At 42.5% G+C, this 15,028-nt stretch overlaps 1 protein-coding gene across 2 annotated transcripts in view; it reads left to right on the forward strand.

Annotated features, from left to right (window-relative positions):
• Nucleotides 1-8,073, forward strand: part of MAOB (monoamine oxidase B) — a 46,151-nt gene extending 38,078 nt beyond the window's left edge. For both annotated transcript variants that reach the window (XM_068179707.1, XM_068179708.1), the window contains exons 11-15: nucleotides 3,329-3,386; nucleotides 4,303-4,400; nucleotides 5,481-5,592; nucleotides 7,161-7,223; nucleotides 7,625-8,073. In XM_068179707.1, coding sequence (XP_068035808.1) covers nucleotides 3,329-3,386; nucleotides 4,303-4,400; nucleotides 5,481-5,592; nucleotides 7,161-7,223; nucleotides 7,625-7,780 — 487 coding nt within the window. In that variant the 3' untranslated portion in view covers nucleotides 7,781-8,073. The remainder of the gene's footprint in view (nucleotides 1-3,328; nucleotides 3,387-4,302; nucleotides 4,401-5,480; nucleotides 5,593-7,160; nucleotides 7,224-7,624) is intronic.
• Nucleotides 8,074-15,028: the final 6,955 nt, after the last annotated feature.

Raw genomic sequence — 15,028 nt, forward strand, 5'->3', positions numbered from 1 at the left:
ATCCCACTGATTCACTGTATCTGATCAAATCAAAGCTGCACGTAGAAACTGGGGATTATGAGGAGAGCCTTGGTTTGACAGGGAGAAAATACATTTGATTTTAAGATATGATAAAGGAGCAGTGTGCCCAAGTAAACATTTTTACAGTTATAGCTGGTTTAACTAGAGAAGATGCAGTCATCTCAGGTAGTCTGGCAGTCTGGGGATAATGGGTCTCAATGGAGCTGTTCATGTCCCAGTCTTTTCAAATGACAGCCTGGTACCACTGAGCCCTTTTCATTTTGACAGGAATGGGCAAGCACTGAGGCTTAGAGATAGAGGCCCAGCAGGTGCCAGATGATAAAAGTCATGTAGGTGTTCTGAAACCCAGTGTGCCCAAAATTTTGAGCCATCCTAAACACCAAATGGTGTCTTACACTGTGTGTCAGTACCCTTGACACAAGTGAGCATTTGCAGTCCTTGAGAACAGCTTTTCTTTCTATGAAATTAGGGTCTGTCCTGGCTGTTTGCAAGGCACCATCCTTTTCCCTGGGCATTAAAAGCACTGGCACAATCATCTGACTCTGCTGCTGCCAGCAGCCAAGCTTCATACAGGAGTTTTGAACTCTTGTCTTTTGTGGACTAAACCTTAGACTAGGCAAGACTTTGCTTTGGCAAAGAATGGTTAAGGAATGTGCTGGCTGTACCCTGGAGCAGGGCTGCCTCTGGCTCCAGCAGTCTTGGCCACAGCCAGAAAAGACAGGAACAGCTCCTGTCCTCCCCAAGAGCACAGCTCTTCTTCCAGTGGAATTTGGGGTCCAAGAGCAGGCAGAAGATGAGCCCAGACGTTCTCCCAGTGTACACTCAGGGTGCAACCAGTTTGTATAAATTAGATGAGGGCTGTGGTGCTGCAGGGAGGGATCTCTTCTGAGCACAGGATTCTTGTGACACCCTGCAGAGGGTGAACCTTGCTGAGATGCTGTGCTTACCTACCAACACAACCTGGGCTCTCCCTTCATTGTGCTGAGGACAGGGTGAGGGTTTTGGTAATCCTTGGCTATGAAGAGTAGGGTGTAGAGTCTGTGGCAGCTATCCTAAATCACGACTTGGAAGCTGTGGGAGAGGATGGAAATCTTTTTACAGCTAAGCCAGACTGAAGGCAGTAAATTGCACTGCTGCCTCCCAGCTGGTCTTCCCAGGTCAGGTGCCAGTGGTGAGATTGTGCCCTGCCTTTCAGAGCTGTGCAGTGAAGGCCATGGCATCCCACACTGCTGGGGAGTAAGAGACCAGGAAAAGAGCTGAGTGCCTGCATGGGCACTTCTTCCACACTGGGCACAGTGTGACTCTCAACAGGAGCCTACCTTGGTAGCTCCAGGCATAACATTCCTCTTATTTAGTGCTTATAGCAATTTCACAGCTGAGCCCAAAGCTAAGAAATGAGGGTTTTACTCACTGCTATTCACGTAGTGCTATTATGTTCCATACTACCATTAACTATAAGTCCATTAATAAGAATTTCTTTTAACTTCTCTAGGACAAAAAGTACAGATCTAGCAGAGAGACCAGCAAGATGCAAAGATTGCTCTTATTAGGGTAATGTCCTCAGTGATTGGTTTGTGTTGATACAATTCAATCCTTTAGAAACTACTGGTTTGGTTTTTGGTTTTTTTTGTTCATTTGGGTTTTCTTTTCTTGTCAAATAATTCCTTTCAATGTCTACAGTTCTTAGGAGTCTGAAGATGCCCTTCACCTGAAGCTTAATATTTTCCTTTGCAGAGCTGTCTTAAGCTAACTAATCTGTTTGCAGTGTACTCAGCACACAGCTGTGAATTTGCACCTCCATGGAGCCCTGCAGTTGGCCACAAGTGACAATACCTACCTGTCACTGCTGTGCCATTTCCAGGCTCCCTGGAGGATCTGCAAGTCATTGTGGAAAAAGGACAGGGCACAGGTAGGTCTAGCAGGGTCTTTCTCATCCCTGCCATGGTGCTGGGAGGAGCAGATGGGTCTCAAGGTGATAACTGTCTTTCCTGTGAAGCCCTGTGGTGTTTCTGCTCTGAAAGGAGGAATTGATGGCATTTGTGAGACATCAGCAGAGGCTTGGCTGGATCCTGCTGTTAAAATGGTTTTGTTCTGTTCAGACAATGGGTAGGTGCTGGTGGTCTGCAGGGCACAGTGCTCACCTCACTTATGGAGAAATTGGGAATTCACTCTTTTCCTTATGGGTATTGATGGATTTGTGTCACCCCTGACTGCAGGGGAATGTTCATATTCAGGTCCTGGAGCTCTCTGAGCCTTCCTGGCCTGTCACTGCTTCTGGAGCAGGCTGATCCTTGTCCTGTGCCCCAGGCAAAAGGAAGGGGCTGTTTCCTTCCCCCTGCTGCTCCTGGGCTTGACACCAGCCAGCAGCAAAACCACCAGGAAGGCCACAGCTCTTCTGAACTGCAGCAACCTTCAATTTCTTGCTCAAGCTCCAACCTGCATGTGAGGACACCTTCAATGCCCTTCAAGTCATCCTGTTTCTCTTCATCCTCTTTCCATGGCATTCTTTGAGTTCAGCTGCTCATGGGTATAGCTGGGCTCCTGTAGAGCTGGGTTGCTTATTACAGCGATTATGTGTTTTCCTCAGAGCTTTTATAGCTGAAAGAGTAACCCTCACAGTTACAGAGCTGGGACTCCTGTGTTTCTGTGCCCAGCATGGCTTTTTGTGGAGCACTGGATTTTCTTCCAGAAGTAAATGTCTTTCCAGAGCTGTGTTTGCTTTCCATAATCGTTCTTTCATCCTGATCTTCTTGCTTTTGGGAATTGATGCAACGTGGATAAGAGTAAGACCCAAGGGCTTGTAGGAGCAAACTTAATTGCACTTGGGGTTTGCTACAGAATGAAGTATATTCAATGACTCATAGACTCATAAGCTTAAAACAGGAGGAAATTTTATATAAACAAAAATAAAGTGCTGATTCCCTGAGACCCGCAGTATATTGAGACCTGCATCTTTGTAGGAACAAACTGTAAGTTAGACTATGTGTGCCAAGACAAAAAACTGCAATGCCTTACTACTTTTTTTCCTGACAGGCTGGAGACCATTTGGGTAATTTGAGGGTTTGGCCTGCTGGAGTTATCTTAAGAGAATAGCTTGTAAAACTGATGGAAAACCAGCGCTTGTGCAGCACAGGAGCTCGGGTTATTTCTAGTGATCCAAAGGCTGATGAATTGGGATGGGTCCTAAAAAGCTGGAACCTCAAATTCAAGCAGATACAATACTTGTCTTCTTAGAAGCAGGGTATATTAGAAGTGATTTGTTTTCTCTTTCCTCACACTGAAGTCTTCTGTTGCTTTTCTCTCGCAGGAAGACGAGGCTGTGTGAGCTCTATGCAAAGGTTCTGGGATCAGAGGAAGCTTTACACGTAAGCACAAAATCTCTGGAAAGGTACCTTTGGGAAAGGTACCTGCTATGGGAGCACTTGCTGCCCTCACTAGAGGAGTAGAGAGAAGATTACAGCAAGCCTTGGGTTGGGTTTGACAGTGAGGATAAGAATGAGCTTTATGAACATTAATGAAACATTAAAAGGTGTTTTTGTTGATATATTCTTTGCAGCTCCATGGGTGGGATTCTCAGTGCTTGCCACCATAAACCTCAGCTGCTGTCATACATAACAGGCTTTCTTTGCTTTCTGTCCATGTTGTGTCTTCTCTCTTACTAGTTAAGATCCACTGCTGCATGTGTTGGGTTGTTTTTCTTTTGCCTTTCCCTTGCCTTCTCTTCCCTGTAAAGGTAAATGACTGTTAGGATTTGTGTGATCTCACACTTAGATTATGTGATTAATGCCACTTATACTTTTAAGAACAATTTTACAGAGCTAAAAGTGGCAGACACCAATCTGGGGAACACATGATTTTCAACACAATGATATTGTACACAGAACCATGCAAGTGCCACATTTTGCATTTTTAACAATGTATATTTGTACCCAATGCATACATTGCAAGTATTACAACTGTATACACTGGAGGTTAATTTTGCTTTATGTGGCTCAAAGTATGTGCACAAATCATAAATTAACATTGACAGATTAAGAGGATTATGCTCTACAATGGCCAGATTAGCTAGTTTTTTAGACAGTGCATTCCTGTTTTTTAAAAAATTAGGGCTTATTGTGTTGAGCTCATGCTGCATTAAGAGACTTGTTAAATGTGCTCATCTTGTCAGACGTTGACATGCAGCCAATGATAAACTGTTCTTCTCTGCTCTCTCCTCAGTTCTGTTATTAACTTCCTCGAGGCTTTGTCCTTTCCCTGAGTGAATTAATCTCTGTTTTACAGCCCGTGCACTATGAAGAGAAGAACTGGTGTGAAGAGCAGTATTCTGGGGGCTGCTACACAGCCTACTTCCCACCAGGCATAATGACTCAGTATGGAAGGTACAGTGTCTATTTATAGTGGGCTTTGGGGTGCTAAGATAAGACCAAGTTAATAATTATCCTCAGAAAGGATCATCAATCCTCTGTCACTGTTCGCTTCATACCTTTAAGATCACTGGGGGATGTTTTAAACAGATGGGATAACCTTCCACTTGTCTCTCTTGGGCTTTATGATGGATGAGTACAGTATCATTAGGGGCTTTTATCCATTGCTGTTTTTTGGTGAGTTCAGCTGAGGAGGTTCTGGGAAGGGAGTTGGGAAGCTTCCATACTCTGCTTACAAAAATGGCTTTGGGTATTTGAGATGTGTGTAGCCATTTCAAGCACACCTTTAGCTGATGATTTAAAAATACTGACAGAGACTTAGTTCTTGCTGACATTGATGGTAATGAGTGATTTCTTTGACCATTCCTTTCTTTTTAGCAGTGAAAGCTTAATATAGTGATCAGTGTGCCATTATATGCAGTCGTCTCCCACTTAAGTTTTTGCATGAAAATAAGGTTTACCAAGAAGAAAAAGACTTACTTCAGACTGGTGATTGGATTTAGATACACAGGTTTTAATGTGGTAGAAAAGCTGTATTTTTGAAGTTTAAGTTCTTATAATTTAAAAGTAACTTAGAGCAATAAAGCATTGTAACAAAGAGCTTATGGAAGCCTTAGTATTTGAAGTAATTAAAATTGTAATTGTTGCAGATTCTGGCAAAAATAGAGTTAAAACAATGCTTTTTGTTTATTATTGCTTCAAATATTATGGGGATGTATTTCAGAATGCTGCCCTGTGCCAGTAATGCCTGGCATTGGTACTTATGCCACAGGCTGGAACTGTGAGACAGTGTAAGTCTCATCCCAAAATAGTTTTACTTTTCACCTATGAACAGTGTAAACATTTAAAAAATGTGAACACTGGTGAACACTGTAAGAAATTAAATGCAACCCAGGCTCCTCCAGCTCCACTCACCCAGTGCTATTATCTTCAAGTGCTTGCTGTCATTTAAAACAATTTTATTCCAACATAAACCCAGGTATTTCAGTTCTTTCCTGATACAGCTGATGTGACTTTTTGCTTGTCCCCTTCCAGGGTCATTCGGCAGCCCGTTGGCAGGATCTATTTTGCTGGCACAGAGACAGCCACTGAGTGGAGTGGATACATGGAGGGAGCTGTCCAGGCTGGAGAAAGAGCAGCCAGAGAGGTACAGATGCTCAGGGGACATTGTAAAATGTCCTGTGGAAAATCAAAGATCTTGTGGTTGGAGGGGAAATGATAACTGAGTGTTGACAGCTTTGGGTGTTCTGAGTCTTGATGCAAATCCCTGCAAAGGGGATTGACTTCAAAAAGGATGAAGGTTTTGCACTTAGATTTGAAATGTTAGGAAGGGCTCTGGCTATTTTGTCAAACTCTCCCTTTGTTTCTAGGATTAAATTCTTTCTTCTTTTACAGAAGTCCCAGATTCTCCCTCAGTCATTTTTATCCCAAATCTGTTAATCATCATACTGAGAGATCCTGGCTGTTAGAGCATGGGAACAGCTCAGTCCTGCAGCTCTGCACACCAAGCCAGGCCCTTCCTCAATGTTTCCAACACAGTGATGTTCCACTGAGACAGCCTGAACAGAGTCACTAAACAAGGACTTAGATATTTTTCTTCTGAGAAAATGCCAATTGGCTGAGTATTTTCAGGAACATTACAGTTTATGGAGCAGCAAAAGGAATTTAATCTTTGTTTTATGAGGTGAAGGGAACCTTGTGGCTAGAAACTAGTCAAGGAACACAAATTGTCCTGGAAGGAATGTGGAGAGTTCATCTAGCCCATGCCCCTTCCCCAGGAGACAGAGATCAATTGTTCATAAATTATCCCATTTGAGAAAGTTATACCTAAGGTGATCCTGAAAAGATCCAGAGGTCTCATGACCTCTCTAATATAAGGACATTACTGCAGAGCCTGCTCAGCAGAGGACTAGATAGGTGCACTAGACTGGTAAAAATTCTGATGTTTTCTTTTCCTTATTTACTTATGAAAGGGAAATGTGTTGAAAATTCAGTGCTTCTCACTCTCCTGCATTGAAGGGTTGACAATGTCCATGAATCTTGTCTACACTAAAAGCCCCTTGTAAAAGATGTTAAATCTTAAATCTACAAGTGCCTGGAATAGAGAAAACATTATTATCACCATCTCCATCTTATTTCACTGTAGAAGAAGCTAATCTTGCTGCCTTCCCTGCACATAATTTCAAAGAGTCTTTGCTATCCTACTGATCTCTGCTGTCTTTGATACTTTGAACGGGATCTTCCCCATTGCAAAGGTTTTTGTTTTAGTTTTGCTTTTCTCTGGCTGAAAGTAGTGGTCTGTCATCACTCCCAGGATGCTGTTCCTCTTCCTACACCATGATAAAATTTGCAAAACAAGCTATTCCTTGTAGCTGGTGTCTTCATGCCTCACTTTGCCATGAGTGCCTGCTTAACTCTTAGTCATAATGACATTATCCTGTTCCCCTGGGACTTGCCAAATTCCAGTATCATGCATGGAGTAACTTAACATTAAGAGATTTTTCTGTTTCTATGTTCTGCTAGGGGGAGTGTCTTATAAAATATCAGCCCTCCCCAGAAATAAGTGTTAAAAGGTTGAGTTTTCTTCTAAAATTTGAATACTCTGTGATTTATGTGCTCAGTCATCATGCCATTTTTAAACAACAGTTGAAGCCAGCTTTTTTCTTCTGTCTGGAAGAATCAATTGTACTTATTGAGAATGTTATTTATTTTCAGATACTGTTTGCTATGAGGAAAATCCCAGACAGTGAAATTTGGAAGCCAGAACCTGAATCAGTTGTAAGTATTTATGTAGATAAAATGGATTGAGGGTTTTTTTTCTGCTGTTTTGCTGATAAGAGAATTTTTTTAGTCTCTTTTTATATAAGTTCACTGAATCAAAGCCACAATAAACTTCCCCTTATTCACCAAAATGTCCCTTCCCTAAAAAAGGAAGAGGATAGGAGCCCATCTGACAATCTTGTAAGGCAGGATTGGAAAGAGCTGCAGTTCTTAACTGGGCTCCAAATCCTTTCCATGTGTGTGTTCTTCCCTTTAACTGAGCAGAAAATCTGGATATACTGCTTCTTGATAAGATATTACTGCTTCAACCCAGCTCTGTTCCTGCTGCAAGAATCTCTTGATTTATATCCCTCCTCACAGTGGAGATGGTATGTGGATAATGGATGTTCTCCCCACAGGATGTGCCAGCTTTGCCCATCACTACAACCTTCTGGGAGAGGAACTTGCCATCTGTGCCAGGACTGCTAAAGCTGATTGGATTTTCCACTTTCTTCACCTCTGTGGCTGCAGCTGGGTTGTTTGCCTACAAAAAGGGACTTCTGGTTCGAAACTGAAAAAAAGGTGCCCAACTCAATGGCTCACAATTGAGGGATTTTCTCTTCTTCTTTTTTTTTTTTTCAGAGGTTATATTTTGTCATGTACTTTTCTGTCTCCAAAATCTGAGGAAGAGGTGAAAACAGTGGAGAAAATAGGCAAAAGGGAAAGGATATAGTAAAGGGATCCATATTGAAAACGAACCCCTAGGGTCCAGGCCTACTTCTAGCAGTAACTTTTTGGTTGTTGAATTTCTGGGGTACTAAGTGTTATCACCTTGAGGTTTTGATCCAGATCTCAGAACAGAAGTGACAAAATACCTCTCTGAAGCCTATTCTGATGAGATTTTTGACTGGTTTTACTCCTAATGTCGAACCAGACCCTGAGCCCCAAGTCTCCAGAGGACCCTATTTGTACTGTACTGTACAACAAAATCTCTAGTTGTGAACAAAGGATCTCTGCCTTCCTGTGGGGTAGACTGAGAAAAGAAGTCCACAGTTTACAGTTAGTGAAACTGTTAGTGTTTTTATTTCTTACCCAGATGTCCAGAGCCCAGGAAGCACCTAAGGGACAAGCCAGGCTAAATTTATCCATCTGAACGATGCAAGTGCAGCCACAGGTTGCTGGCATTTCCAGTGGCCTATATGTTCTACTGTGAGCTAAAGGACAGAAGTTCTGCTGTGTTTGGCAACGTGATGGAATTTCAGGCTCCCCAGATGTGTTCACAGCTGCCTGGCACAGCAGAGCTCCTGTCCAGTGGAGTCTGTCCCTGTGAGCACCTTGAGGCTGTCTCTTGCCTGCTAGGGCACAATGGGCTTGAAAATGTAGTGTTAGCATTAAACAAGCAAAATAAAAAACAAACAAAACAAAAAAAAACACCCCAACTTATCTGCCCCCAAACTCTTGCTTCATGCTGCACACAGATTTGCTGATTCTGAGTTCTGGTCTTTCCTAATAACCATATTGATGGGATTAGCACTTCCACTTCTGCCTGCTGTGCTGTGTTGCACTTACTGTGCACTTTTGATAACTAATAAAGGGTCTAAATGATAGTGAGATCAAAGAGAACTGTGGATTGGAGAGTCACATGCAAATGCTTCTGCTCTCCATAGCTTGGTATTGCTAAAAAAATAATAAAAAAAACCCAAAAACAATGAAAAGAGAGAAGATAGAAAGAAGACAGTATGCAGGGGTGTGGGGAAAAGTAAAAAAAATAAAATCCACCCACCAAAACTCAGTGCCGACTTGTCAGCATGTTGGTACCTTATTCTAGATATTTCTGCTGTGTTACCTGTGCACAAGATGAAAGAGGGAGACACAGGTATGGCTGAGAACAAGATCTGGTGCACATGAAGCTGGAGATGTCTGGAATTTTTCAGAGCCTGTTTGCTGCACTCCTCCCTTCAACGAGTAGCAATTTAAATTTTAAAAATACTGGGTTGCAGTAAAGAGGCATGGAGGGAAGTATAATAATAACTTCAGCAACTGGTGTGAGCAGACGGTGGAGGAGCTGTATCACCAGTCTCAGGCAGACTTTTTGGGCTAGCATCTGATCTTACTTGTGTAGAGCAGTACTTTGTTCTCCAAATAGTCCCATGGAAATGTACTGAACTACTTGGAAAGCTGTAATATTTGTGAGCAGCACCTCGCTTTCTGGCCCTTAGGTTTTGTTCTTTTTAACTTGATGTGCCTGTTAAACATCATCATGTAGCAGCAGCTTGGATTTTATCACAAATGGATAGCCTCATAACAGCCTTTTAAAATGCATGGGGGAACTTTTCAGGCATAAAGATCTTTAAGGCAGAAGAAGAGTGCAGCAGTGTGCATATGGCCTCTCTGGCTGTATCACATCGAGCTCTCATTTGCTGGGACATTTGCCTACTGCAGAGAGCTTCTATGTGGCTTTCTCTCCCTGTGATTTATTTACTGCATGAATTAGGAACTGAAAGCTGAATGGGAAGTTCAGAGCTTTGGCAATTCACACAATTCTCAGGCCAGAAATAAACACAGGAACCTAAATTTGGGAAGACATTTTTGAAGTCCTGGCCCCATTATTTGTAAGTGCTAGACAGTGAATACATATGTTAAATATAAATAGCTGATGTGTTTGCAGATGATTTTTCTGCCAAAACTGTTTGGAATTCAGGTCCTGCTTCTGCCGTAGAAATATTCCACATTCTCTAAACAGGAGAAAATTCATGAAACTAATGAGGATAAATTGGTTTTATTCACATCCAAAATATATTTCTTTCCTCTTTGCTCCTGAACCTGGTAGAAGTTTTTCCCAGTTTAACAAGATCATGTTGTGTGCCACAGGGGGAGAAATTTGGATCAAAACCAGAAATTAGGTAGTTAAAACTGAACTGAATAATAACTTAAGCTTTTCATGAGATTGGCCAATTAAAAAAAATATTGAGAAGTTTCTGTACTTATAAAAATTTCTTATTCTTAATTTCAACACAAAAGAAAAATGGAAAAAAAGCAATCCCACAAAGCATTTCTCATCTTATTCTGCAACAACTAAAGTAGGTGAGACAGGGATTTATTCAAAATAATTTATTAAAAATAAATTTGGATTCCCTGAGATTTCTAATCCAATCTGGTTGGAGCTGGGAGGTGTGAATTGTGACATTTGTATTAATACTATAAAATCTTTGTCTTCTTCCTTGCAGACTGCCAGAGCTTTTGGAAAGCTCTCTCTGTCTTTACAGCCATGTCTTGCTATGATTGTGCTGTGGACCTTACCACCACTATGGGGTTAAAAAAGGATTTGCCACTGTTTTCTCAACATTTCCACACAAAAGGAATACGTGGCACCTTGTGTACATGGATGCCAGCGTGATGAGGGAATTGACAAATGGAGGTAGAGAATCAAGCTGCTTCCCTGTGGGTAGAGGGAACTGTTAGTACTGGCTTACATTTTTGAAATTGAAATTCATGCCAACCCTTTGAAGAGAGGAATGAAGTCTGTTTTAATGGATAACCAGTCGTGCTGTATTCTTAATTTATTGACACATTTGATAAGACAACTGCTATCATGAAAGTTCCAAGGGTTTGCCAGCTTTGTAAAATGTACTATAGGAACAACCATGGAAATAACTGTATTTGTCTATTACAAACTGAACTGTGTTACCATGCATATTTTGTAATGCTCATAAGAGTTTACAAAAAAAAACCAAAAGAAATCTACTTTCTTGTACACTGTTCTGATAGCCACTGTACATTGCAAGGAATGAAGGGTCATGGCATAAAAATCTGTGTTAACCAAAGTACTTGAAATCTAATTGTACAAACTCCTCAACAATATCAAGGATGTGAGCAATCTGAGACACCCCCTTGTCTTCCCTTTAATTTGTGCGTTTTTTCCCCAGTGCAGCTCTTGATTCCAAATAGCACATCTGCTCTCAATATGAAGACATTAATCAAGTAAGTAACCTCCTCTCCGAGCATTGTCCATCACTGGAACCCATGGCCTGGACAAGAAACTATGGGGCTTAAGGAAATCTTTCTGTGTCCACAGTGGGACTATTGTTTCACTGAAGTAGGCTTTACAGATGTGCAGAAAGTTTAAGATTTTTCCCCCTTTTTTGAGACATGAAAAGGTAATATTTTTGAGGAAGAAGGAATTGTATGACCTCCAGAAATAATAGGGAGTCAAGATTAAATAACAGACCTGCCACTGCTCTTGGGCAAGAAGCAAACCCCCTCAAATCACAGGTGACAAACATTCACAAAAAAACCTATGTTCAAATGAACTAACATTCCCTCTCCTGTCTCCACCACCTTAAGACCACCCTGATCTTCCTTCTGTTGAAGAACAGAGTGTAAAAATGAGACAGCCAAAGCAGCCTGCCTTTCCAAGTGTCTCTCCAGTGAATTCGTTTAGGCGTTGTCATAGACTGCCGCTTATAGCGTGTCTGCTGTGGTCCTGTGCAGGTCAGTGCTCAGTGGTGCCTGCCTCTGTGTTTTGGAAAAAAAACAATTTAAAAGAGTGACTTCACTTTGCAGGAATATATATGCTGTGTGTGTGATGAATTTGTGCCTTTTATAACTGTAGCATTTTCTAAAGTGCCTCTGTGGTGACTGTCTCCCTTGGTTTCCCTCTTCAGCTCTCTTTTAAATAGGCTCTGCAGATATTTTTATCTGACAGCTGTGAAATTTTTTTAACCTTAATTAGAATCAATAAATATTGTCATGTCACTTGTGTTGTTTGAGGCTTTTCTTTTGTGGAAGCCCCTTTTGACTTGGTTGTGATATTACTTACTGGCACAGCATTTTGCACTGAAATCTGTGAGGTAACTTCAGCTTATCCTAGTAAAGAAAACTCTGTAAAGAAAAGGAGCGTATAAAAAAAAATACCAACCTACTCAAAACAGTGCAAAAAATCCCACTCACCCCCTTAAATACACAACTAGAAAAAAAAATCAAACCACATTTGATAGTAGTATAGATGACCAACTTTCTTACACTTAAGAATTAGTTTTTACTGTTAAAGGGCAGGTGGCTAAAACTGAACATAAGAAACAGACCTTGTAACAAATGCTGTGTGATGTAAACATAAAAACCCTAGAAGAAAAGAGGGACCAAAATCACTTAATTTCACCCACTAGCTCAGTGTCAGTGCTAGTGATAATGGAACTGAAGAACAAATTTGCTCTGGGGAAGGGACCTGTGTTGCACAAAACTGTTGGCCATGAATACTGGAGAAAGTGTAACCATCCATGTGAAAAACATCTAAAGTGTGCAGTGCTCTTTGTATAGGCTTAACTTTCAGCATTCCGAGTCATAAAGGAGCACAAGTACAATGAAAGCAAACACCCTCAACTAATCCTTCTCACACTCTCTAAAGCATCTGTCCCCTAAGAAACGTGTCAGAGCCAGCAATGCATTTCACAGCCCCCAAAGCAGCCAGCAAGTGGCTATGCCTCTAAAACACTGCTGCTGTGTGGGTTTGTACGGCCTGGTTTTGGGAGCAGGGGGGCTACGGGGGTGGCTTCTCCGAGAAGCTTCTGGAAGCTTCCCCCATGTCCAGCAGATCCAATCCCTGACAGCTCCAGGATGGGACCCGCTGCTGGCCAGGGTTAGAAAAGGTGGTATCACCTCTGGGATCACAAATTTAAGAAGGATAAAAAGTTGCAGTGCAGATGTAATTGCAGCCAGAGGAGAGCAGGGTGAGAACGTGTGAGAGGAAGAGCCCTGCAGACACCAAGGGCAGTGCAGAGGGAGGAGCAGGAGCTGCTCCAGGGGCTGGAGCTGGGATTCCCTGCAGCCCATGGTGACACCCTGGTGAGGCAGCTGTGCCCCTGCAGCCCAGGAGGGCACAGGGATGCAGAGATCACCTGCAGCCCCTGGAGGAGACCCAAAATGGGGCACGGGGATGCTGAGAGGAGGCTGGGAACCCATGGGAGACCCGTGAAGAGAGGAGCCCACCCTGGAGCAGGTTTCCTGGCAGGACTTGTGACCCTGTGGGGGACCCACACTGGAGCAGGCAGTGCCTGAAGGACTGACCCCGTGGAAGTGGGGCCCACGTTGGAGCAATTTCTGGAGAACTGTTGCCTGTGGGATGGACTCACCGTGCAGAAGTTCATGGAGAACTGTCTCCCGTGGGAGCGGTCCCACACTGGAGCAGGGGAAGGACTCCTCTCCCTGAGCAGTGGCGGGAACAACGTGTGATGAACTGACCATAACCCCATTCCCCATCTCCCTGTGCCACTGCGGGGAGGAGGGAGAGCTGGGGAGGAGGGAGGGGTGGAAGTTGTTTTTACAAATTATTTTTGCTTCTCATTATCCTGCTCTGATTTTATTACTAATAAATTCAATTAATATCCCCAAGTTGAGTCTGTTTTGTCTGTGATGGTTTTTGGAGAGTGATTTCTCCTGTCCTTAACTCATGAACCCATTCACTGTATTTTCTCTGCCTTTCCACCTGAGGAGGGGAGTGACAGAGTGGCTTTGGTGGGTGCCTGGCATCCAGCCAGGGTCAAGCCAGCACAGTGCTTTTGGTGCTGAAACCTGGGATCATGAGGATTTTGAGATAAGGATGGTGACTGGGGAAGTTTGGGCAAAGCGTGGACTGAGCAATGTCAGAGAGTAGAATATTCATGGTGAATTTTTGCTGTAACTGTGGTGAAAGCACAAGGGGTGGATTTTATGTGAATTGCCAATTTTTGTTCCGTGTTGTGATGATGTTATTTTGATTTTTGTGTGGGGAATTTTTCTCTTGCTTTGTTTGGTTGGTTTTGTTGATGTGAGTGCAGGTTGTGTGATGGATGTGGATTTTAATGATAATTCTAAAATAGTTAAATATGTGATTCACAGAGGTGAGGAGTAGAAAGTGGAGTCAGATTTGACCTACCTTTCTAACCCTTTGTTCAGACATATCCTGGAGCATCCCAAAGGACATAACTGAAATGGTATTATTATTAATTTAGTTATTTACAAAGCTTCAGTGTGCATTTCAAAGAGATTGTGTCAGCCAAGAGGTGCTTCATTATTTCCATCAGTCCAGCATACATAAAATTAATGTGGACAGATTAATACAGAAGAAATCCATTTTGTTTAACATCTATAAAAGATACAATTATGATTTCCCAAGGAACCAATTAGAAATCCCACTCATTGTTTAGAAGAGGATAGGATGTGGGTGCAAATTATTTGCCTAAATCATGCAAAACTCAGTGCTACTTCAGGAGCTGAGGATAATTTTTTCTTCTCATCTTGTTGTGTAATTATACCAATTGCTCATCTGAAGCAGATCCCAGAATGTTGGAGGGACTGATGAGTTTTGTCTTCTGGCTCAAGACAGGATAAATTCTCCCTCAGCCTGTGGAATTGCCTCAAAAAAAACCGAAAATCCAAGAATTATAGGCCTCAGGTGGTAGAACCAAAGTACAGTTTGGTATCTGCTGGAAAAAAGACACATTTTTTCTCAGGTTGGTCCTGCTCTGTGGTGTGGGTGTGGAATCTGCTGTTTGATCCCATGCAGGTGCTGTAGGACTTTCTCTGTGTCCATATAGGAGGGATGGATGGGATTTTGAAATTCAGTTATTGGATGGAATTTACTTGCATCTCACTTTTCCTGCAAAGAGCGCATATTTACCCACCTAGAGGGCAACTCATGAGCCAAAACTCAGTTGCTTTGTGCCTCTCAGACATTTGAGGCACCTTGTTCAGCCTCCAGCTGCTGCCCCAAAAGGAGGCAGCTCTTCCAGAGGCCCAAGGGAAACACATCCTAAACCAGCCCTGCCCTGTGGCACAGATAAACCTCT

The sequence above is a fragment of the Anomalospiza imberbis genome, chromosome 2 (genome assembly GCF_031753505.1).
Source record: "Anomalospiza imberbis isolate Cuckoo-Finch-1a 21T00152 chromosome 2, ASM3175350v1, whole genome shotgun sequence".
NCBI classification, from domain to species: Eukaryota; Metazoa; Chordata; class Aves; order Passeriformes; family Viduidae; genus Anomalospiza; species Anomalospiza imberbis.